We start from the raw sequence: 25,464 nt of genomic DNA, 5'->3' as shown, positions 1-25,464 counted from the left end.
GTGTTCCTGACCTACATTGTGATAGGGTTTCAGCGTAGGAGCTAAGCACTGATATTTATCGGAATCAACTTAAAGTGCTGCTTAAAAAGCCCCCAAGGACCGGAACTTACAAACTTGTCGCCCCAGAGTTGTTGTGTTATGAACTTCCTCTCAGTTTCCATTTATGTCGATGTGTAGTTTCAATCATCGTCCCATTCTGTAATACTGCCCTCTGTGGAGGTTAAATCATATAACAAGCTACCCTAGGACATTTATGCCTTCATACTACTGCCTTCTAAAAACGACATCTTACAGAAGACCATTGTTTTTGCCGTCATATGGCTTACCAGATGTTCCCCTGAGCATGTTTCCCTCAATATTAAATACTTTTTGCCGTCTTAAACAAACCACTCGGTGTCTGATCACCACTTCTCCAGAAGACGTACTCATTCGGAAAATAACGAAGCACATTTGATAATCGAGGCTGATTATGTCATTCTGGAATCGTGCAAATCTAGAAGCCGTTGATCCACACCCAACGGACGTTTGCGTATAGTACTGCGTTAATTTCACGAGGTGTCTGCTATATTCAAAAAAAGTCCGGTGTAGTGTTATGACTCCTTATGGCTGTGTATGCAGCATAACCATTCATTTCCACACTGAGAATTGACCAGGAAAAAAAGAAAAAAAATGACAGCAGAGAACAATTATACAGTTGTATTGGATTCTTGCAAGGACTGCATGGTCAGAGTTTGTGGTTTTTTACTTGCATCAGTGTTCTTGCAAAAACACACCTCAAGAGAGAGAGAGATAGAGAAAGAGAGAGGCTGTGGTTTTGACGAGCATCACCGCTGTTCTTGATTAAGAGGCAGGCTGCGTATATAATATGCAGAGTAAAGACAGAGCCATTTAGTGATCAATATACTTTAATATGTGGGAGTAGGAGGAAGAGGATGATGATGAGATGCATTAAGTCTGGCTCCTCAAATGAGATGTGTAAAGTTGTATTGATTTTTAGCATCCTTTAAATATTCAATGCGTAAAGACACTACACTAATTTGTATTCCCACCACCAGCTGTCTGTAATATAACGTGTTGATTGGATGTGGTGTGAGGTTGGGCAGCTACACTGTTGTAAACTGGTCACTGAGATAAGAATCGGTGTCCTTGCATCTTTCAAAATTGCATAATGAAAGCAAAGTAATCCAAGTTTGAAAAATTTGTCAGCAGAGGTTTTCTATGTAATCCGTTTTAAGTGCATTTCTGGGGTCTGTGTTTGTTGCAGATTGGGTGAGATGGGTATAATAATGGGTGGGGGGGGGTGGGAGGAGAGGATGTAGGGAGGGGTGGGTAGGGAAATTATGATTGTAGGGATACAACGAGTATGCCTTTCAGCCATACAACTACACACAATAAGTGAAAGTTGATGCTTTAATTCAATCCAGAATTATACTATCTAAAATGGTGATAATGTAATGAACTATTATTTACAAAAAAAAAAAGGAAAAAAAGAAGAAAGAAAGATAAAGTTACTGGCATTGGATTCATGGAGGTAGAAAAACTAAAGGTATTGCTTATCAGAGACCATGTCTTTAATTCAGTGATTGAGTGCATCACCATGAAGTTTCAACATTAAAAACCATATTTAAATGATTATATAGGAGAAAATGACAGTAACCTTCATAGTCATGTTGCCCTGAGTGATGTCCACAGTTTGGCCCCCGTTTACATTCGACCACGATTAGGGTGTTGAACTTTTGCGCTCTGCATGTCGAAGTCTAAATGTGCAATGTTAACATGTTTCAAACCTTGATTTCCGAACCCTTGCGGGATAGACTATGGGATCTAGGTAGGATCAGACGTTCCACTCTGTGTTCAGTTTGTAATGCATTGCTAAAATTGAAAAGATTCCAAATTTGAGTTAAAGTGTTGAATTGGAAGCCACCCGACGCATAAGTTGTACTCCATAAGCCCTTGCGGGTTTCTCCCACATTTGTAGTCGTCGTGATATAAAAATAACTGCTGATTAAAAAAATTAAAAATGTAAACCCAGCTTGGTGTTTACCATGCAGTGATCAGCAGTGATCCTAACCTACGTTATTCTCTGTTATGCGAGTAATGTGAAACAATAATAATAAGCATTACTAATAAGCAGCACTTCACATCACCACATCTTACGGTTTCCCACCTTTTCTTCTAGCAAAGAGACCTCAACTTCCTTTTCAGTGTTCGCTGAGCGTTTGGTCTAGTAGTGTAAATGTGTGGGTGTTTAAAACAAGTTGATGCTGAACACCGCAGAGTGGGGGTCTGATCCATAAATGTAGCCACAGCCTTTTAGATTTTTGTCTCTTCTCGTTTGGTGAAAGTGTTACACCTTTGTAAGCAGGGGGGGGGGGGGGGTTGAGGGGATGGCTCTGATGACCCGAAAATAGAAATGATTCATTTCGCAAAGTTTTCCCGCTTGTCTCAAATTTGAAAATCTTTCAATAGGAAGTGCCCTGTGTACAAAAGTACGGCAAGAGTGTATGCGGTGGTATATAGCACTTCCTTCCGAAGCAGATAGAACCTACCCAATTAATGTGGATGTTTACATGGGAAATTCCTGATTAAAAGTTGGCGAAACAGGAAGATTAATTTATATGCAAAGGAGAGAGAAGTAAGGATGTAAAAATTGTACAGATTTAATGCTCGATCTTTAAAGGTTACCAAAGACAACCTGCTAGTTAAGTGGTTATGTTCCTTGTGTCGGCATGCTTGGCCATCACTCTAGCTGCAATATCGAAAGAGAGCCAGAGGTGTGTGTGTGTGCCTTCAGTCAGAATTCCTGGAGGGCCGATAATCTATGGAAAGGCAAGGAGCAACTCTTTCATAGCAGTTTGGAAAGAATTGCCTTATCTGATGAGACTGATTGTGGAAGAGAGCCAGTTGAGATTGAGCAAAAACTTTAAAAGTTGAAGCAAACATCATTAAAAAAAAGGTTTTTTTAGGTGCCATTTTTGTGTGGCTAAACTATGGAAAAGAACATTTCAGTATAAGTATTGGAACACCCACTGTCATCTTGATTACAGTCAGGTCTGTGTTTTAGAATTACCAAAAAGTACTCAACAGCGAAGTTATCTCAGGCTGCTTTCGGTGGATGATGATCTCATTTGAAGCATATTTTAGATATGAAATATATCTCTTGCTTGCATAGCTCTGTAGAGAGGAATTCTTGTAGGTACAAGCAAATTGCCAGCAATCGAGATTTCAAAATTCCAAGCGGACAGTATTCTCATGTCGATCACTCAATGAATGAAACGAGAAAGTGACTCTAATCCCGTACTACGTTATAGAAGAGCAATCAATCATTTTCTATCGCATTCTTGGTGAATCTTTTTTTTTCACGTTGGCATCTCGGAAATTTGGCCTCCACATATGTAACGCCGTAGTGCTAATCTTCTCTGGTGTCTTCCTAATTCATCCCCAGACCAATCTGTTTCCCTCCTCCTCAGACCGGGGTCCGAGTAAGCGAGTCAAATTTCCATGTGAGAAACTCGCTTTATCAAGGAACACGTTTCTCTCTCTCATTGGTTTTCGTTTCCATGTCTGTTTTCTCATTTCTCTGGCTCCAGGCATTTGTAGTTTTCCGTCTAATTGGTTCCCTGTTTCAATTTTGTCTTGAACTTTTACCAGGAATCAGTAGCAGTTGTAGTCTTTGCGACCCCTTCGCTGCCATCTTGATTATTTACCTCTGCGTAGGGTAAACAAGAGTGGAATATATTGACCAGAAGGACCCGGTGTCTTCGTCGTCTCGAGCAAAGCGAAGGAGAATGGGAATAGAGCCATGTGCGTAGTATTGATTAACCCTGCCAAGTGGCTTCGTTAATACCATAAGCGGTTGCTCATTGCACAGCTAAGTTGGCTGTAATGCGGAGGCCTGGTAAACATCGACTATCTATGCACCGGCCTATGTAATATCATTCAATAGGGGGAAAACAAAAAAGAGCTTCATATCGGTCTTGACGTTTGGAGTTGTTGCCCGATAAATTTTAGATAGAGACATTTAAACAGCGGTCGTTGGAAGTATACCCACGATTTCATCAGGAAAGCCAACTTTTGAGATTCGATTCGAAAGTTTGCCGTGCACTTCACAGCAATTTGGAAGACAAACATATAGAATTTCCCTGATTAGAGAGGATCAGTCGAAAGTCTGAAATCATTTGGGAGATGAAAAGTGACCCAAAATTAGCTATTAAAATTCATAGCCACTGTGGTATCTTTTTACCTACGCAAACTCATTTAATTTCCTGCAACGTCTGCGGCGGCCACCTGTCACGATCAAAGAGAAGGAAAAATTCACCTTTGGTATCTGCCTCTCATTTTCCATCTTCGTCTTCTGGTTGATATTTAGTTTTGCGGCACGCTCCGGTTCAAAGCGGTACGGTATATAATTTTTTGGGGAAAATTTTGGATCATAATTTTGTACGATGATGGCTACTTGTACGACCAAGACTTATTTTCCTACGACCCAGACGGAGTTACGTGCTCGATATTTAAGGAGCCTCAGTACGGCTGAGCAACAACAGACCCTGGATCAGATATTTCATCAACTAATGAAGGGATTGTTTCATGGTTGTTATTATGAGGTTTGATATATATACATATATATATTTTTGTCTTTCTTACAACCTTCTTTATTGAGATATTTTTCTATCAAGAAATGTTTTGGTAATCTTTCCCCTCTTCCCCACCTCCCCCTCGGCAACCCTACAGTTCTGTTTGCATGGATATATACAAAGTTGTTTGGTTTTATCTTTTCAACAGACCATAAAGCATATTCAGGGTATATATCTACGTACAAAATTGATGATTCCAATTTGCTCATTTCTCAAAAAGTTATTTAAAAAAAATATACTTTTGTGATATTTGTCAACTCTCAGTGGATCTTTCACATGCCCTGAAATCTTTGAAGTTTTAAACAAAACATTGATGGTATTGAAGAAGGTGGGAGGTGGGGGCAGTGTAGGGTGTTGGGAGGTTGGAGGGGGGATGATGATAATGAGGAGGAGGAGAAATGGGACGAAATTTGTAAACTTAATTATTTTGTTTGGGAGAGAGGAGGCAAAACAAGTCATATTCATGTGAACTTGCACTAACATGTGTATAGACCCAGACTTATTATAGGTTTTTAAGTTGTCCTGTCAACAAGGAAGGGGGAGGGTGTGGTGGAAGGGCAAGGATGCAGGGGGGGGAGATAGTAATTGCAGATTATCCCTCATAGCACAGGTGCTTATAATGATACACACAGTGCCCAGCAATGTTGTCAAACTGAACTTGTAAACATGATACAGTACAGAATACTTCTAGCAGTCCCTCTGAAGTGACCATTATATAATGGTTATTTGTATCTAAGCAGTACTTTGTATTAGAGGTAGAAACTTATCATCAATATGAGTCACTAAGCTATGTCATCTTCCAGACATTGAGTAAATTATAGGCTATTTGTTGTATACTAAATCTGTTGACAGTTCTTCTGATCCTAATAAGTAGATTATTGCAGTCCAGAGGTCACTCGGTTGAATCCTGTTTCTAGCCAAAACTACTTTACCTTTATTCATTCGAAACTATTGTTTGTTTCCTCTTTCAGTTTCCTGTTTCGTTCATTTACTCATTCAAGTAGATAAACATAAAAAAAGCTGATTTTTTCTTGAAATCCCTTCCATTCCCTGCCCCTGTCTGGGCTTTATATCCAGTAAACGGGGCTTGATCCTCGGTTACAGGAATTGAAAGGTATACTGTCACATGGCTTCTGACTTGTACCCCCCCTCCACCCCAAGCAGAGAAATGTCCATGTAGGAATCCCCAGTAATTTAAGGGCTGCATAGCTCAGTTAGAAGAGCACAGGGCTAGTTTGTATTCCTAAGAGCACTGGTTCGATTATCCTTGATCTTCTCCCTATTTATAATTGCCCAGCCACTCTTCCATCGTTATCATTTACTTATATGAGTGGAGTCGATTATTAACGATAGTTTTAATCCAATTACCACCTACATTATTCAATGTAGAGTGTTGTTTCAAAGCCAACTTGGACACATTTGTTTGGGTGGTATATATACATTTTCTTTTTTTTTAAATTTATTTATATTTGGCTCCTTGAAATCTATAGTCCATCCCTTTAAACTATGAATTAGATAGATTCACGGGAATCCTGCGATCAAGCTTGTCCATTGTCAGAATGTTCAGAAATTTGTGAGGCAACTCGCATCCAGGGAGAGGAACTATCGGTAATGATGACTATATTTAACTCCTTTCTATTGGTGCTAATCTGTCTCATGAAAGTAAATGGAGGCAGCCTTGAAGGCAGATCCACCTACTTCAGGAATTGTAGTTGTCATGGAAACCAAGCTTAAATTAGGGGAAATAGGTTAATCTTTGAGAAATATGTTTTCAGTGAATGGAACTATTTGGAAATGGCTAACAGCTACAAAACTCATACCCAAACCATTTCTTAAGCATGCTTGCTGCTTTGATGTTGGTCACATTTCGATGCTCGCCGACATGATATTTCATCGACTTGAATGTAGTTAATTTCATTTCAGGTAAAGAAGAAGAAAAATGTGTTTGAAACTTTCAAAATCTCATTTTCAGTTAAGCTAGGTAGTTTTGGTGACTTTTGCAAAATATCAAAAAATACCTCTTGTTTGCCAGTCCTTGTCACTGATTGTGCTGATTATTATAACAATCCATATTTTTTACCAATTTTGCTAATAACCTTTAATATAATGATACAAGAATGCCTCCATCCATGGCAGCTCCCAGCTGTGAGGCTTTTAAGACAGCGTTGAATTGTATGTTGACCTTCCGTGTAAATGTAGGACGGGGATCGCTGAAGAGCATTCTCCAAGAAATCTTGAAGATAATTGCCAAAGAACACCGAGAGAGTATATAGTCAGGGTACATAGGTTCAAGAATCACATTAAAGGGGGAATGCACTGACATTGAATCATGCACACAGTAATCAATAACCACATAATGTGTTTTAGGGAAAAACAAAAATCTATTACAAACTTTGGAAATTCAAGAAAACCCAAGGCAGAATGAATGGGACTGTTAATTGTTAATTTATGTATATTTGCATGCCAGAAAAGAAAGGGATTAATAAATCACAGTATGCTTCAATTTTCTGAGAAATGTCTATTTTCGAGTTGAAAATGAAATGAAGACAGACAATACTCCCTTGTCACTTGTTAAACCTTTAGTTTAGATTTAAATTGACAGAAACAAAATAAAAACATGTCATGTGATTGATGGCATAGTAAATAATAAATAAATATAATCCCTAAATTATTAAATTTTCGGATATAATGAAAAGCAGTGAAGCTTCAAGTTGCTAAAGTATGGAGCGTAGCCTGCGATAGAGTTTGGTGATCATACAAGGGAAGCCTAATTGGTAATGGGTAGCTATGCTCGGTTATGTTTACATTACGGATCAGACCCTGTGCTCGGTGTTCGGTATTAGATTGATTTTTAACCCCTGCATGTTTACAGTACATTAGATCCTATGCTCGGTATCAAAGCCCGTCCCCGCTCATGATCACCAAACAGGAAGTTGAGGTTACTGTAGTAGCGAAGGAAAAGTCGCCAAGCCGTATTCCGTGTGATGAGCAGCGATGTGTCTACAAGCCTACTAAGTATCGTGTCAAAGTATGCGTATGTGTGAAATGGAAGTAAAAGGTCATCGCTGGCTGATCCGGGGTCAACCCCAAGCTGCTTTTACCTTGCAAATTTAACACAGAGCATAGGGTGCTATCCGCCCTGGATCCTAGTGTATCGCAGGGTTCAACTTGTGGGTTCTAATCAGTGTTAACATTATAACACAGAGCAAGAAGTTCAACACTGCGTGTGGTCTAACGTTAAACAAGGCCTATGTTAAATATTGTGGCTACTCTTGGTGTCCATGTTATACCCAGAAATCAAATAAATACCTGAATTGCATTTGCTGTTTTAATTGGTCTATCTCAATGCTCACCTTATCCAATCAGCAATATAAAACTTTCAGAGTTGGTAAAATAATACCTTCTTTTGTTTACTTAATTGACTCCTTGTGTCATATAAGCTTTAAAAGTGCCTTTAGCAGCTATATACGGTTTGTCCCAAGGGAAATGCTTTCTTCATAAATACCTGGTATTTGTATAATTAATAGCCCGTGTCAGTCGGCATTCTTCCTAAAAGCTTGTTTGAGAGGGAACGAATGTAAGTGTCTTCTTGTATGTGGATAAGGATCAATAAGACCGCCAAATATGCTAGAGACTAACCCCCAAAAAATGGTCACTCATGTTTAATCATCAGCAATTGTTTTACGTCCTCTCACAAAGCCACTCGTCCCTCGTCGAGTCATTTAAAGTTGTCATTGAATGTTCTGATTGTCTAAAATTCTAAGTTTAAGTCATTTAATGTTCTTATATATATCCTTCAAATGTGGAAATAATGTAGAGAGTCGGAGTGTCCATGATGGCATTTTTAAAAAATTACAGCAACTCTTTTTTAGCATCAGGGAACAATTTATCCAACATCCCATCCAGAAAAGGCTAGATGCAAAATGGTGAAATTGCTATACAAGTGCAAAGATTTGTAGTACAATATAAAGAGACAAACTTTAAATCTGCTATGTGTGCAAGACTATAACTCTAAAACATACCCTGAGTGCAAACTTAATTTTGGTCCAATTCTGGTCACCTTCATAATGAAATGGGGTGAAAGCTCGCTCATCATGCAGTATTGTCCTCAGCCACAAATATGCCGGAAAGTGATCTGTAAATGGGCACTCCTATCCAGACTTGGACAAGTATTTCAACAGCTACCACTTTGCATTTTCATCTCACTGAGATGTAAAGTTTGATTTCCTAATTGAACTCTGTCAATTTTCCCCACCAAAGCACTTTGTGCCAAACCCGAAAGCAATTTCAGCATCTTAAAATTTTGTGGGGACTCTAGTTACGACCGTTAAAATTAATTTCATTCTTGAAACATGATGCGTATTAAGCACTTAAGAGATGACATTATCGGTGTCACAAGTACTGGAGAAGGGGACGGGGTATGCTTTGCTAATGATAATGGATGCTGCAGAAACATGTAATGGTGTACGTACGGATCACCGTTTCCATGGATAAATTCTCCATTCCTGGAAAAATAGAAATACTTAGATTCAGGTTCAGGCATATGAATAAAATTGTTGCTGGTCTATCCCTTTGTGTGTAGTACCTGCAGTGTTTACTGACAATACATATACTCTACATATACTGTACATACACAGAAGCTAATTTATTTCAACTCTACATGCAATACTTTTGTTTGGGCAACTTTGTGACCAAGATTGTATGCTGCTTAATTGCCATTAAGTAGTATGGTATGGTTTTATTGCCTGTATGTGCCATGGTTGTCTATAATGTCTTTACATTCACAAATGTCATAGCCTGTAAACTGTCAAACATCTGCGGTAGTGTTCAGACCTGTATCTTGTGACTAAGAAGATAACGATTATATTATTCAACAGTTCAAAGGTCAAGATAAATATTCATTGATTGTTTTCAGTTATGCATTTATGAGAGGTCATGGTTTAGTCTCTGCACATATATCAAACTTCAAGTAGCTGAAAAATACCTTGTTTATCAGGAATCATTTGAATAGTTTATAAGGAAATATGATGCCATATGTTATCAAATTTCCTGTTTTCATGAATATTTATTTTGATATTGATCACACAAATATCACAGTAATCAGACACAAATTTAAGGATATCGGAAGGAAAACTCATCTTCATGAATAAAAGAATGTATTTCCTTGGCTTTTATAATTCACCAAGAAGAACATTTAGTATGGATATATGTAAACAGGGATGTTGATAACTGATGGGGTATTGAATGAATAAATGATCAAGGTAGACATGTTGTACAAATATCGTAGCTGTGGCAAATAGAATTGAAGGTTTGAGATTTCCTAACATCATGAATATTCATGTTTAATTACTTATTTTCAGGTTTCTTGTAATAGGACTAGCTGTGGGTAGTGGATGTAACTTTGATGAGGAAGTGGTAAAGTTGAAAGGGGGAATTAAGAAGAGGGATTGTGCATATGAATAGTGTGTATGTATCTAAGTGGATAAATAAAATTCACATTTGATCTATCTGCCAAAAAGAATCACATAATAAAAATAATAATCTATCATTTAGAAATGTTTACGTTCAACCCCTAGAAGTATGTTTATACACATACATATAGTAATTTTGTATACATCATAGTATATATCTCTGTTATTTATTTTTCTTATTCTAAACAGAATGGACTGAATGCGCTTCACCTTAGCTCCAAGGAAGGCCATCTTAACATCGTCACAGAATTGCTGAAGCGTGGAGCTAACGTAAATGCTGCCACCAAGGTATGATCATAGTTTGCATAACATTAAATCCTTTCAATGAGCCTTCTGCATTTGGTCAATTCGTTTTGATCAACAAAACTTTGTTGACTACCTCCCAATTGAAGCTAACAACTAATCAAAACCACTTGAGATACCCTTGCAGCTTTTTACTTTTCCCTAAAATGACTGTTTATCAGTGAGTACCTAGTGATTCCTTTTCGAATCGCAATGTTTCATTGCCCAGAGGTTCTTTTGTATTAAACATCCTTGAACAATGGAAACTTGAACAACAGCAAGTTTTGCCATCCTTGTGTGAAACAGGATTCATCAATTTTGCGGACATTAATCATGGAAAGTAAAAAAGAATTAAATTCAGAGAGCCAGCTGTGTAAGCAAATTCAATACATGGAATCCATAACATTTTTGCACATTCTATTTCTGCAGTTTGCACTTTCTATAGCACATCATGTATTCACCTAATCAGGTTTCCATATATCAAACTACCTAGAGGCACATGCACAAAAATATTTAATCAGGAAAATCTAGGTTAATATTGGTTCTTGTGTCGTACTCATCCATCTAATTTTGAGTAATTACAACAAACGCATAAATCTGAGTATGGGATATATGCAGCCATGCTCCCATGTTTTCCCCTCCCCTTGGGACCCTCAGACGTCATAGGACCCTTCTGTTCGAACACCAATATTTGTGTAACACATGTGCGCTTTATCTTGGGAATCTTGAATCTACAAGTAGAAAAAAGGCTTTTTCCATTCTTTCAATTTTACACACTTTGCATATTTTTCCGGAATAAAAATATGCTAGGTAAAATCATCCCTGCATATGATATTGATTATTTGTTAGCTCCAGCTTACTTGGGTTTCAACACACCGTTCTTCATTATTTCCTCTCGGTACAAATAAAGACTCCTAGATTTCCTCTATTCTTTTCCATTTCTTTTCCGGTAATGATCGTTCATAAATTCGAGTCATCTATCAGCAAAGAAATAGCTTCAAATTTCAACTTTTGATATCATTGGATTGATATCACTGGATTGCAAAAAGAGATTTCTAGCTTGTAATATCGATGGCCACTTTGTTTTGTAAGTTCATTTATTTATTTTTTTTCTCTTCTTCTGCCCTGTAATCTTACAGAAAGGTAACACAGCCCTGCATATCGGAGCCTTAGCGGGACAGGAAGAGATTGTGAAAGTTCTGATTGAACACGGAGCAGATGTCAACGTACAGTCTCAGGTAGAATGAAAGGGAAAAGAAGCTTTAATTAATTTCCAAGAAACATTAATTACGAGGTTCTTGCAGTCCAGGGGGAGATAAACAAACAGAGAGATATGAAATATGCCAGCAACTCATTCCAAGTCGGCGGGGGGGGGGGGTGGGGAATGTTACGATACATCTCTAACGATGCCAAAATGTTAGGAAAACTTGTGGAATTTTTGTATGAAATGGCACTATAGGCTAGCAGTATTAAACATTTCACAGTCTACAAATTTAAATAATTTGTAGCATTTGCCATCCAAGCAGAGGGGGTGATATTGGTGAGAGGGAAAGTTGGGGGGGGGGTGTGCGAGAAGTGGGGGTTGCAGGGTGTAGGAGAGTGGCTAAAATAAATTTACTCACAATACAAGGAAAGCAATTCCTGAGAATTTGTATGAACTTAAGTTTAGGCCAAGTATGTGATACTTTTTCATGACAGAGATGGCAAGAATATTATTTTATGGTAAGGGTCATGGATAGATGGGGGGGGGGGAGTGGTGTGGGGAAAGAAAAACATTGTAATCTGCTGTGACCTGTTAAGGTTAAATGATATTTTTGACCCATCTTTCGTTTGTCTCTCGTCTAGAATGGCTTCACGCCTCTTTACATGGCAGCACAGGAAAACCACACAGGAGTGGTGAAATATTTGCTCTCGCACAGCGCTGACCAGAATTTGGCAACAGAGGTAGGCTATATTTTATGAAGCGGGTACCACGTTTATTCATTTTCACATCTTTCGCAGGCAGTGCAGGTGATGGGAACCTTACATTGTATCATTTATAATTCACTGTTGTCTACATTTCACTTTAAGACATATCTTTAGTCAACGAACACTTTGGCTTCCTGCACAGGGAAACAGAAAAGTTTCCCAGAGGTTGCAACCTTTTTTTCATGGTTGTCTCAAATTTCTCAAAGGAGGCGATGCTTATCCTATCAGAAGTTGTTACTCTTCTCTTTACTGGTAATAGTTGGATTTCTGAGTTCCCGGGTTGTTATTTCAGGGTGATATGTTCAGAGCCTAATTTTAGTTTTTCTGCAAAAAAAGAAAATGAAAAAAAAAGAACAGAAATTAGACTGTCAGACATAAAATTTATATTTTGTAATGACCGTACGATCAGTCAGTGATGCGCTTTGCGTGCATTAAATTATGATCAAAGTTATATAGCTGTTGGTCAGACCGTTAATTATCAGTGCATGCAATAGACGTCTAATATTAACAGGCCTAGAAGCGTGAAAGCCACATGCTTCCCCAATTACCAATTAGTTAATTATGAATGGCTAGAGCTCTGAGTATTGATCTGTGAGCATTATTCACATATCTGTTAGGAGGGGTATTGGTCAGTTCTTCATATGCCGACATTAATTTGATGTCGTTATATCTCGGAGCTGCTACAGCCCCAGCTGACGTTGGAGAGCCCTGTTGGAACTTGTTAGGTAACATCTTCCAGTAAACAGCTTGTGACATATAGTAATAGCTGTAGTGGATCCCACTGACTGGGCACATAGCATGTGGTATGATCTGTGTGGGGTAATGATGTAATCAAAGTCGATACCACAAGATGTGGGGTACGGGGGAGGGGGAGAGAGAGTGAGAAAGGTGGGTGAAATGTGGAGGGAAATGTAAGGATGGCTTAGGTCAGTTCCTAATTTGATTTTGCTATATAACTATCCATCGGAGTTAATTGGTCATGCCACTGATGAGAGGCAAGGGCAGGTGGTAGCTTCTTCTAGTGAATACTTATGATGCCCACATAGTTAACAGTACTTTAGTGAGCCCACAGTGGGGCTTGGGAGTAGCATGGTATGAGAGCTGTGTGGGAGATGGTAGTATGATCAAGAGAGATGAGTGGGAGGGGAAAGTGGGAAGGGGTGAACACTTATGATGCCCACAAAGTTAACAGTACTTTAGTGAGCCCACAGTGGGGCTTGGGAGTAGCATGGTATGAGAGCTGTGTGGGAGATGGTATGATCAAGAGAGATGAGTGGGAGGGATAAGTGGGAAGGGGTGGGTAAAATGTGGTATGGATAAATCGCTATAGAGTATTACCATGTAGTAAGGGTGTACTTATAGGTCATACACTAGCTATGTTAATTGTCCTGACATACACAGAGTGTTAACAGTGCTTTTGGTTTTTTTTTTTTGGCCTCATCAGCGTGAACGCTTTCTTTAACCCAGGCCTAATTATGATGAAAGGTGTTGGTTTTAGCAATATGGATTGCATTATCGTAATAAACTGAATATCATAGCTAATTAAAAAATGCAGAAATATTCCATACATAGATAACTCGGCTGTCTGAATTCTTATCTTGCTTGCCTGTTACCATGGTTACATCTGTTTTCACATGATCCCGATATCTGTGCGTGCGGTTCATTCTACGATAAGTTGAAACCCAAATCCCACTGCACATCGACAATCAAAAACTCTGGAGTTTTGTGGCATTTAACTAATTAATCTTTAATTGGAATGCGTATACATATTAACAGAAGCAGATACAATAAACAGCCAAGCAAATTCAATATTTAGTCTGTTGGCGCTTAGAGGACGGTTTATGTACACAATAAAATTTGAGACGGCCCTCGCTCTCTCTGTCTCGTGGGTAAATGATTATTCATAAATATGGAATCAGACAATGGCAATATTAAAAGTAAAAGGAATTAGACATTCAATCAAATTGGTAGATCCAGAAATATTAACTAATTATGGGAAAGCAGTAGATATTAATGTTTGTAGCTTAAAGGAGTATTCCATTGGCCAAAACAAAGACAATCCCATTCATCGTGACTCTTAATACAGGAGAGACGAGACAAATACTCCTCATTGCTGAGTGAAACCTGCATGTCGATATTATCTGACTCATGACTCTAGTTATGAGTTTTGGACAGTCGCTTTATACTTTTGCCAGTTAAAATCGCTTTCTCTTATACTAGAGGAGATTTGATCACCATATGAAACCGGTTTCGTGATATCCTCGTGGTAGATTCCGCCTCTCGAAAGCTTTTCGTAGCCTTTTTGTAATCTTGTGGTTTATTTCGTCTCTCTGATATGTGATAAACTTGAAATGTTTGCTCACAGCAGCTGTTAATGTACTTTGAAACTGGAGGCTTGCAGCACCACGCTACTCTTTCTTTATAACGTTAAATAATTCTGTCGAAGATGATTGCTCTGTACCTTACAAAAGGGAAGCAAAACCTTTTCCAGTTTTTTCCACCTCATTTGCCATGATGACTCACTGACTTTTCCGTTGCCAGGTACATTAATCATAATTTCAAAACAAATTTTCACCACTGTTTGGCTTAGGTGAGGAGTGTTGCCTGGGGTGTGGAGAGAGGGGAGTGGTGTGTTGGGAGCAGTGGGAATTAGAGTTGAGTAGGGATACGACTAGAGTGGAAAATCATTGATTTGTAAGTTTTATATTTTTTTTTATATTGTCTGTCTGCAACATTTGTCTGACAACTATTAACATAATTAATTTCCGTAGAGATAATCTAACATTTGGCTTTCGACTGACATTGAAGATTGCGTCATGGCTTAAAATTAACAATCGCATGCAATAGCTGATTTATAATATGCTTAACTTCCATATCACCATTTAATAACATTCTAGGAGGACGCGCTCAGCTCGGATAAAAAGCTCCATATGTATAGCATTTCTGTCGAGGGAAAGTAGTTTTGGGACTTCTCACAAAAAGTTTGGCTTTGAGCTGAGGGGCAATTGATCCGAGGGCAAACCATTTCAATGTTAGCGTTCCAGAAAATTCTGTGGTTTGTTGGGAAGATTATAAAGAAATTTCACAAATGTGAGATAAGAGAAAGAGAGGAAAGAAAAGATGTAAACAAAAGAAGATGTATCATTATTTGTTGTCAGCATCTAATCTATGGTGAAAATGAATCGGTGATTAATCGTTGTGAAAGGGACAGGGATGGATGAGCAGGGGAGATGTCAGGTAGACAATGAATTGGCTTTCAAAAGTTTTTGAAAGAGGTCATATGGATTAGGAGATCTTTCTTTTCCATGCTCGGATGTAATTAAAATATACATTCCGGCGAGACCCTCATCTTCCGTCACTTCTGAGCAACTCCCGCCTTCTGAATGCCTCTATCGCAATTTAGCCCATCCAATACAATTCTTTTCATTGTCACATTATTTATTAACGCCACCACCGACCACAGGATGGATTTTTGCCGATCGACGTTGCGACCCAACAGGGCCACGACATCGTCGTGGAAACGCTCCTCCAACACTCACGACCCCAATATCCCCAAAAAGCTGAGGTGAGATGCTAACGTTAAACGAGAAAGAGCCTTGATATTGTTTAGCTTCCTTTCATCCCTCCGTACTCGATATACCTTCATCCTCATCTTGTTCATCGGTGCAGAAGAACGGCAGCATCTTGCACACCCATTCTCTCACTTTCTCCTCCTCCTCATGCCTAAACACCTTCCCTCCCTTATCCCTCCCCTCACCCCCCCCCCCTCCACCCTTGGAATGTGGGACAACATAAAGGTGTTAGTTATATATTCTTTTGTTCATTTGGTTGAAAAGTTTCAGAAATGAATTGAAAATTTCGGGAGTATTATAGTATTTAAGGTTCATGAGACTTTTGTCTGCAAAAATTTGTTTCTTGAAAACGATACCAAAAACCTTAATATTGTCTTCATAGATGGAGCATATTTGTTTATGACTTGCTCCAAAAAAAAAAAAGAAGGGAAAAACAAACAAGAAATTGTTTTCAACTTTCTTATGTGTTGGTTTATTATATGCAACCATGAGCATACCATGAAATGCAGACGACTTGATTAAAGTAGTAAGACACCATTGGTGCCTAACTATATGCTTCATTGCTCTCCCCACCCCTCCCCCACTCTCCTTTCAGCCATTTGAATGACCACTTATAACCCCATCTAAAGCAGAATATTGAAGTTGGGTACCCTCTCTTTAACTCCTTCCCCCCCCCCCTCCCTCCCTTAATGTCAATCTTTCTTTTGCAAAGATCTTGCATACTTTCATGTAATTGTTTTAGTTTTAATTGTTTTAATGGAGCTTCTGGTTTAACCTTTTACCCTCCATGTTTGTTTTCTTAACCCCCTCTCACATTCTTCCTCCCATGTGCCTTCATACCTACTAACCTTCTAGGATCCAGATGGTGATATTGACTTTGTGGAGCTTGGTCAGGAAAGTCAACCTCTCACCTTTGACCTTCACTTTTTGCTGTGAATTTGCATGTGTATTTTTGTTGTATTTATTCCTTTGCATTCCCTTGTGCTGCCATGATAAGCTGCTAATTATAGTTGGTGTGGTTATCCTGCGTTTCTACGTTTCTGTCGGTAATCTTGAATGGTGTTTGCACTTGTATAAATTTGTGTCTATTTTTATGTTTTTTTCATTTTGTGACAGTGTATCTCTCTATATCAGGCCTATGGAATAATATTGATAAGTGGCTTAGTATGCAACTCACTGCCAAATAATAATAAAATATTCCTTCTAGTCAAATAATTTTTCATAAAAATGTATAGATACATGAAAAAGTGCCTCTTGATTCAAGAAACATGTTTCAATCGGATATAAATAGATATTACATGAAATGGTTTACTGAACAGAATTTTGAGACTTGGCTTATTCCTCAGATTATGAGAGGAACAGAGAAAACAGCGAGAGAGGGGGTGAGGGGGGGAGGCTTACAATTGATTCCCTAAACATGTTCTATAAGAAGGTTATGCCTCTGCACAAAGGTTTTTTTTTTATCCAAGCTTTGAAACGTATTAAAAAGGATTTGTCTGTGTTGGTTGTCACTGGTCATCCTCAGCGATGGTCATGTGTCGCCAACGAATTTTTGGCTGATTTTGTTGTGATTTGAGCTGAAAAATAAAATTAATAATCTCAAATTGTAAACAAGTGGAACTTCTTTTTCTCCAATTGCAATTGTATCTTGAACCTGTTTGTGTGTAGAATCCTGTGGTATGATGTATCTCACAAGATCTAAAAACTTTTACCCAACTCCTTTAGTTTAAATCTAACGAATAACTTTGTGTGAAATCTTCCAGAATCAGTTTTCACTTTCTTCTTGTCAGTTTTAATAGTAGACAGTAGTGTGTATAGAATAGAATCTAGATCCATATAGAATATGAAAAGGATTTGCCGTTTAAGCACGAGAAATGTGGTGAAGGCAATGTTTTACTATCGTAGATACTGAGAAAGTCAGTGCATAGATCAGAGACTGAGATTTTAGCTGGGCTGCATGTTTTGGACAAGAGGTTATTTTGTTTGGTAAGAGACTCGAGATGGGCAACAATAGTAGCTTGCACACTTGCTTTGTTTGCTCTTTATTCATTGCCTCTGTGAAGCACTGGTAATCTTTCACGTTTACCGCCACAGAGAAAGAGAGAGACTGGATATGGAGAAGGTTTGTTTTGTTTCCTTGGAATTGAAATCTAAAGGTAGTAAATATTTGTACAGAGATAAAACTAATCTAAAATAAACCGACGTGTCTGGAACAGTGATGATATCGTTATCTGTTTAGAGATACCTTTGTATTCTTTCTGAGAGGTGAAACATTGTCTGACATCAAGTTACATGCTTTAGAGGTAAATATCTTTCTTTATAGGAGGAAGGATCTTTTATAGGAAATAATATTTTGAAAGGGGGGAAAAAGATGGATAGGGGGGGTCTGGGGATGCAGGGGAAATGGATGAAGTATGCTGTCATAAAGCAAATGACTTTCTGAATGTTATATTTAGATCATCTCTCAGCCTGGTTGAAAATTTTGGGGCAGGGGGGAGGGGTTAGTATAGTCTGTTGAAAAACGGTAAACACTCAACTGAAGAGAAATGACCTCTCTTCAGAGTACAGGTCAGTTGAGTTTATTTAGGTTAATGAAAGAAACTGAGTTGAGAGGTGAGTATATCTTGCTTCTGCTTGAGCGGTCGTCTCAGTTCCAAAGAATCAATTTCCCCAAAAATTTGTTTTGAATCGACAGGACGGCTTCACTCCCTTGGCTGTCGCCTTGCAACAAGGACACGACAAAGTCGTCGCAGTGCTCCTGGAAAACGACCGGGCCGGGAAGACCAGACTGCCCGCCCTCCACATCGCTGCTCGAAAGGACGACACCAAAGCTGCCGCTCTCCTCCTACAGAGCGGACACAACCCAGATGTGACATCGAAGGTGAGGAGAGAGAGTATTAAAGGCATTGAAGACTCGCCCCAAACCGTGTGCGGCCTTCTGAAAAAGTTAACTTTCTGTTGCTTGCAAGTGACGTTTTGTTTGTGTCGCTGCAAAATGCAGACAGTAATGAAACATGATACCTTGTTATCTTCAGCTGGACCTGAGATGTCCATCGCTGTATCGTTGATCACTGTGCTGTGGGTATTGACCGCAGCTTTATGTACTGAATGTACACTATAGTGTCTAATTACCGACGGTAGCAAGCTGTGTGTGTATTTTCTGGGATCAATGGTGGTGTCTAACACTTCTGTTTCACCTCATTCGAAACTAGGTCAGATTTCCGGCATTAGACGTTTCTTTTTGCGTGTCTTCACACCCTCTAAAAAGGGAGGACTTTGATACCTGTAGGACACAGCTGAGTATGCGTGATAATCGACTCTACATTCAGTTATTTATAAGATCTGATAGAAACCCACGATCACTCTCTGTTGAATCGATTGATTATAACCAATATAAAAGTACGGTTACTTTGGTAAAATATTGGTAAATTGATAAAATGCAATATTGGTAAATCAATAAAAAAATGACTACTGACATGAATTGATTTTGAAGATGGTTATAAAAGAAAAAAGTTGTCATGGAAACTTTCAGAGAGGGTAGCTGCATGGTAAATTCAAACATGAAATTGTTTTTGAAAATATTGAAGAAATTTCCATGTCCTAGAAAATCATATGGTCACTTGACAATCAAGCTATCTTGGTGGCCATGACAGGTAAGAAGGCAGAGCCTGGAACTAATTATTAATTATTGGGAGGTTGGAATCCCCTACAGTAGCTCGGAAAAAGAAATTTCCGAAAAAAATATGTATCGTCGTTAGATCGTGAGCAGAATATGATGATTTCTAGGAGAAGAGCGAAAGTAGAAACATAGGAGTGATTATATTTTGCTTGTATATAATATGTATATATTCCTGATTTTGGATTTCCAAAGATGTAAGTATTATGTCATGAGCAGAATGGTCATAAAAGTCAGGTGTTAAATAATCCCAATTTTTCCCCTGTAGTTATCTTCATTTTGGGGGCATCCCAACAGAAGTGTCTACTTAATTATCAAAAAGGAAATAATGAAATCCTACCATCATTGCATGTATGATCTGTGTGCAAGTGAATGTCTATTAAAGTTACTCCATATAAAATAATACTGTGCTGTTTATTATAACATTGCAGGCAGGTTGCTAGATATTGTTTACCCCCTGAGGTACTAAGTTTAATTCAACAGAGAAGGCAATTCCTTCAATCTAAAATCAGTGAACTGTGAACACCAGACACACATGGTCGGATATAGTAACTAGCTGGCACCACCCTGCAGCAGTTATGGGATGTCTCACGGGTGAACTCTGCTAGAGCTCAATGAATTTTGCTGTATACTGTCGTTCATTATATCTTTTATGATGAGTCTTGCGTGAGATCGAAAAATGAAAACTCATTCGAGAGAGATACGTTATGGCTTAGTACAGTAGCAGAATGCTCTATACCAGATCTGTACATTTTTGAACCGTTTATTAAAAATGAACCGTTGTTTATGGTTGAGAGTGTTTTTCTTCATGCACTTTCCAGATGATTTTGAAGTTTCATTTATTAATTCTTCAACTGTGTATCTATCATTTTCCAACACGGTTGTGGTGCGTAACAGGTTTTATCCTTTATCGAACAGTAGAAAGCAGGGTCATAGTTAACATTAAAGGAAGACTTTAGGCACAAAATTATGTTTGTGGTATAATTTAGACGATTAAAAAAAACATAGCTGAAAAGTCCAGGTTGTATTTATCTAACCCTGATATTTTTTTTTGATGAAAAGGACCATTTAAACAACAGGTTCATGAGTTAAAGTGACTGGACTTTGTAGTCTAATCCACAGACCGACCATGAGGTCAGGACCTCAATGAGAAATCTATAGACTTTTATAGCCTCAAAAATTCCAAATCATATCATTTATCTTCTCATTTATGTCTGATCTCGTTTGTTCCTTCAGAGTGGATTTACTCCTCTTCACATTGCGGCTCATTATGGACATGTCACCGTGGCAACCTTGCTTCTACAGAAGGGCGCTACCGTAGACTATTCTGCTAGGGTGAGTGGTCGGCCGTAGGGCTCAGGAGGGTGGAATCTTTTGCGGTCAGTTTTGGACAACAAAATATCCTGTGGTTGCTGATTGTGCAAACCAGTTTGTTTAATACTTGTTGACATTTATTTGCTGTCAGATCTGACCTGAATCGAGGTGAAATGTCCAGCAATTTGAGAAATGGCGAAATCCCCAACAAAATGCGAAATGAAGAGTTAGACTTTCATGTCCTAACAGTTTACTCTGAAGAAAAAAACCTAAAAATAGGTTAACTGAGAATGGCTTGTTATGTTAGAATTGGTATTGGGAAACATATGATGACTGACTTATTTCATCCAAAATAGCAAGGAACATCTAGGTTGCCAGGAAGGTTTCCAACAAGTTTTTTTTCTCTTGAAACATTTGCTCTGCTTTATGATTTTGTGTTCAAAAGCTACAATTGCCTTCTACAAAAATATCATTACACCCTTGAGAGAAAAGTCTAGCTCGGTAGTTCATGAAATGAAAATAATGTCATTCACTCTCATTTTGGCAGTTGGTAGGAAATCCCTTTTTTCCATTTTAATTGGGTTATTATTTATGCCTGACTTCAGAGAATCCTCGGTGGTACAGGTAATCCTCCCATTTACAGAACGTGACAAAACATCTTTACCTGGAACAACTTACCAAATTCCTCTTGTTCAATTTTGTCAATAGGTCAGGATGTGTTTTAAGGAAGTTGAGAAGGGCCTATTTTCAAGGGAGGTGTTACCAATCATGTGGTTGAAACTTTTCCCATGTGGATGGGTGGGAGGATGGATTGGGTATGGGGAGGGGTGGGTTATGAAAGTAGAGGCACAACAGGGTAGCTGCTATCCATTGACAAGGGTATGACGAAGTTTTTTTGATGGAAAAATGAAAATTCTGCATACATTGTTTCATAGGAAAGTAGAAGGAGGAGGGGGGAGGGCCAAATTAGCAGTAGTGTAATGGTGGACAATTTGTCACAGCACTGCAGCTTGTAACTCCATGATCACTCTTCCATAAAAAAAAGTTTAAAAATGACAAGAAGTAAGTCAGAAAATGTACTAGTAAAAAATTTAAATAAATAAATAAAAATGAATAATAATAATAATTTGGTGTTAATCTGGCACATGTATGGCAAAAATACATTTATATATGTATATTTTTTATGTATAAAAATAGTAAAAATTGTCGGTATTAAACTGACGGTATTATTTGTGCCCAAGCGAGGTTGCATGCATGGCACATAAGGTTGTATGTAGCGATTGTAATCACATGGGTTTAGTAAACCTGATGCTGATGCAAGCCTGTGTTTGTCACATGTCATGTAAAAGAAACAAACAGTGGTGTCATATTCAATACTTGAGAAGGGCCCAATCCTTGATTGTTCGCCCCTTTGCTCATCGTCCGTGTTTTTTCTACCGCCTCTTTGCAACCCGGAGGGTACCCTCCGATACACTCGCAGCATCACTCATCGGCAGACGTGAACAGAATAACAAGACCCTAGATTGCTTTCTCTGACAAAAACATTGGTTAAATATTCAGAAATTTGAGAGGAAACGTTTGTAAAAATGACAAGTATCTGTTACAAAATGATAACAAAATTTCCATAACTGTGAATAGTCGCTGTTTTTGGGGGTATCTTCAATCTGTTTTCCAGTCGGTCGGTGATTTTATCAAACCTACCGATTTTTAAATGAAGTAAAGTAGTAACTAACCTTAAACATGACACCTTCCCAGATAACGAATTGGAGCTTAACTCTCAGCATTCATCGCTTAGACACTTTTACTTTTAGTTGCATAATGGGTCCAACTATGACACACTTTAATAAGACTCTCAGCTGACAAATTTGACTCATTGTTGAATAAATTTCTTCAAAATTCTACATAATATAGCTTTCGCAATGTGTTAACAAAATGAAGATGTACATATTAACGTATTTTGACAGAAATGTTGAAGGAACTGAAGCAGTCAGTATCTTGCAAATAATAGTGCTGTACTGGATCCTATTAATGGCATTGTTCTACATTAAAAAGAATGGAATGCATTTGGAAATTAACTGGGATGTCTTTAAATGAGTTAAAGTACAATCTCATTGTTTTAATGCAAATATAATAAGTACTGTCAGAAGGTTCTAGCAAGAATAATTTGGGGATATTTTATTATTTTCAGGTTTTATATTGGATGCTAAAACAAAGAACATCTACCTGATAATTAGCAATTTGACGCAAAGAAGTTACTTGATAATGATGATTTGACGTAAACTTTGCATTTATGCATCATCGTTTGACTTTTTTAGTCATAAAAAAACATGTTGAGAGACTTGCTAGCACACTTCAAGTTTGGCCCGAGACTTCCTGTTCCTATGGTTAAAATTCTGAAATTTCCAAAGTGCATCATAATAAGTCCCACGATAACACATAGTCACATATTCAAAACACGAAGGAAAATTTGAATATTTTTGACGATTTACAAACATTATGTGAAATAAAACCAACGATTGTGAATATATACAATAGAAACATAAGATCCTTTTGTTAAATCTGTACAAAATTATGCAGACTGAGCAAAATACAAAACAGACTCAGTTCCAAACAATAGACCACTCTCCTCGCAAGAGCTGTTATGACTGGATTAAATACACTAGCTGTGTGTCTCTCACAGCAAGTTAAAAGTACACGCTACCAATAATAACTCGGTTGAAAATACTCCATGCGTAAACATATATTTTATAACTTGAAATTGCTAAATTGGATTATTATTTCACTGGGCCATCAATGGATTCCCAGTACCCCTTTTGAGTAACACGGCTGTTTCGATGTACCTATAAAACAAATGCTGATTTATTCCAATTGTGTGACAGTTCTTCTCTTTTCTTTGTCCTCCACAGAACCACATTACACCCCTTCATGTTGCTGCCAAGTGGGGTAAGGTCAACATGGTGAACACACTGCTAGACAGAGGGGCTAAAATTGATGCCAAGACAAGGGTAAGCTTTGAGTATATTGAAATATCAATTATGTCATGCAGCGTGAGAGGAACGAAAGTTTCTTGTGTAAAGTGTATTAAAAATGAATTCTGTTTGGCATTCATGTTGTACTTATGGTGAAGTACGACTTTATAATATTTCATGCCCTATTATATATTTTTTTCATCTTTTTTTTTGTCTTTCCTCTCTCTTCATCAGGACGGTCTGACACCTCTTCACTGCTCTGCTCGCAGCGGCCACGATCAATGCGTCGACCAGCTCCTAGAGAGGGGAGCCCCTATTTCAACTAAAACAAAGGTGTGTATTTGTTTTTATCTGCTGATCATTATCCTCTTGATAGAAAGAAATGCAGGGAAAGAAAACAAGCTTAAGATTTTTCTGTTGTTTGGATTTAGTTTTGAAATGTCTTACCAATGCAGAGTATAGAGTAGTGACAGACTCTACATATGCATGGTTTCCAGTGATCTTACCATTCAAGTTTGTCGAAGATACTGTAGCCACTGTCCAAATACATCTCCAGAAAGATATCAGTCCATTATAGTTACTATACAGCGACACTGTTTTGCTCCTTCAATGTAGAAACTTAATAGATTGCTGAAATCTATAACTGCCCTTCTTCTGCAATTTATTTCCCATGTAAGCCTGTCTGTCTGTTTGGTTTCTGAAGATAATATTCCTTGTGTAGAGAGTTCAAGTTCATCTATACATGACATTAACTCACTGAGCTGTGGTTGTGCAGGTTATAAGAACATGCTTCCCACCACAGAGTGGGTTGTGCGGTGCCTTCTGACACTTCCCACACAGCATTTTGCTTTAATTGATTAAAATATTCCTCCCACCACATAGTGGTTTGTGCCTTCTGACACTTTCCACACAAGCATGTTGCTTTAATTGATGAAAATATTTTCTCCCACCACAGAGTGGGTCACTTCCCACACAGCATGTTGAAATATTTTCTCCCACCACAGAGTGGGTTATTGCCTTCGGACACTTCCCACACAGCATGTTGCTCTAATTGATGAAAATCTTTCTCCCACCACAGAGTGGGATGTGCCTTCTCCTCCACATCTCATTTTTCCACCACTCAGGGTGTTGCTTAAAATTTTTCCTTGATATTCTTTCCCTTCCACAGAGTGGGTTGGCCCCTCTTCACATGGCCGCTCAGGGCGACCATGTCGACAGCGCTCGTCTGCTTCTCTTTCACAAAGCACCTGTCGATGATGTCACCGTGGTAAGATGAAACTCCTTCAAACAATTTTTTTGACACATGTTTTTGCAAATTCTGATCAACTTTGAATTGAATGTGTCCAAAACTGGTACGAGAAAAGTCCTGATGTGGCGATGAGACCAAATACAATTTAGTCTGAACAGAGTTTGGCACCAAAGTTAAATTTTAAGAAAAAAGGGGGAAAATATGTTGACATGTATCAGTGTATGCGTGAGTCATCAGAGCAGATGTTGAAATGTATTAGTGTATGTGTGGGTAGTCTTGAGTACTTGGGAAGTCATTGTTTTCATTTAAAGTAGATTTTACCATCTCCT

General features: G+C 38.3%; 1 protein-coding gene across 41 annotated transcripts in view; it reads left to right on the top strand.

The window, feature by feature from the left end:
- The window catches only part of LOC139968844 (uncharacterized), a 188,241-nt gene that overhangs the window by 85,477 nt on the left and 77,300 nt on the right, over positions 1-25,464 (top strand). For 38 of the 41 annotated variants that reach the window (XM_071973368.1, XM_071973353.1, XM_071973346.1 and 35 more), the window contains 9 exons: positions 10,295-10,393; positions 11,527-11,625; positions 12,233-12,331; positions 15,819-15,920; positions 18,623-18,808; positions 20,840-20,938; positions 23,824-23,922; positions 24,121-24,219; positions 25,055-25,153. In XM_071973368.1, coding sequence (XP_071829469.1) covers positions 10,295-10,393; positions 11,527-11,625; positions 12,233-12,331; positions 15,819-15,920; positions 18,623-18,808; positions 20,840-20,938; positions 23,824-23,922; positions 24,121-24,219; positions 25,055-25,153 — 981 coding nt within the window. The remainder of the gene's footprint in view (positions 1-10,294; positions 10,394-11,526; positions 11,626-12,232; positions 12,332-15,818; positions 15,921-18,622; positions 18,809-20,839; positions 20,939-23,823; positions 23,923-24,120; positions 24,220-25,054; positions 25,154-25,464) is intronic. The other 3 variants (XM_071973388.1, XM_071973369.1, XM_071973366.1) reach the window with 1 other exon arrangement.

The sequence above is a fragment of the Apostichopus japonicus genome, chromosome 6, assembly GCF_037975245.1.
Source record: "Apostichopus japonicus isolate 1M-3 chromosome 6, ASM3797524v1, whole genome shotgun sequence".
Taxonomy (NCBI): Eukaryota; Metazoa; Echinodermata; class Holothuroidea; order Aspidochirotida; family Stichopodidae; genus Apostichopus; species Apostichopus japonicus.
The sequence above is the reverse complement of the archived record's forward strand: the minus strand, read 5'-3'. Positions and strand labels throughout refer to the sequence as shown.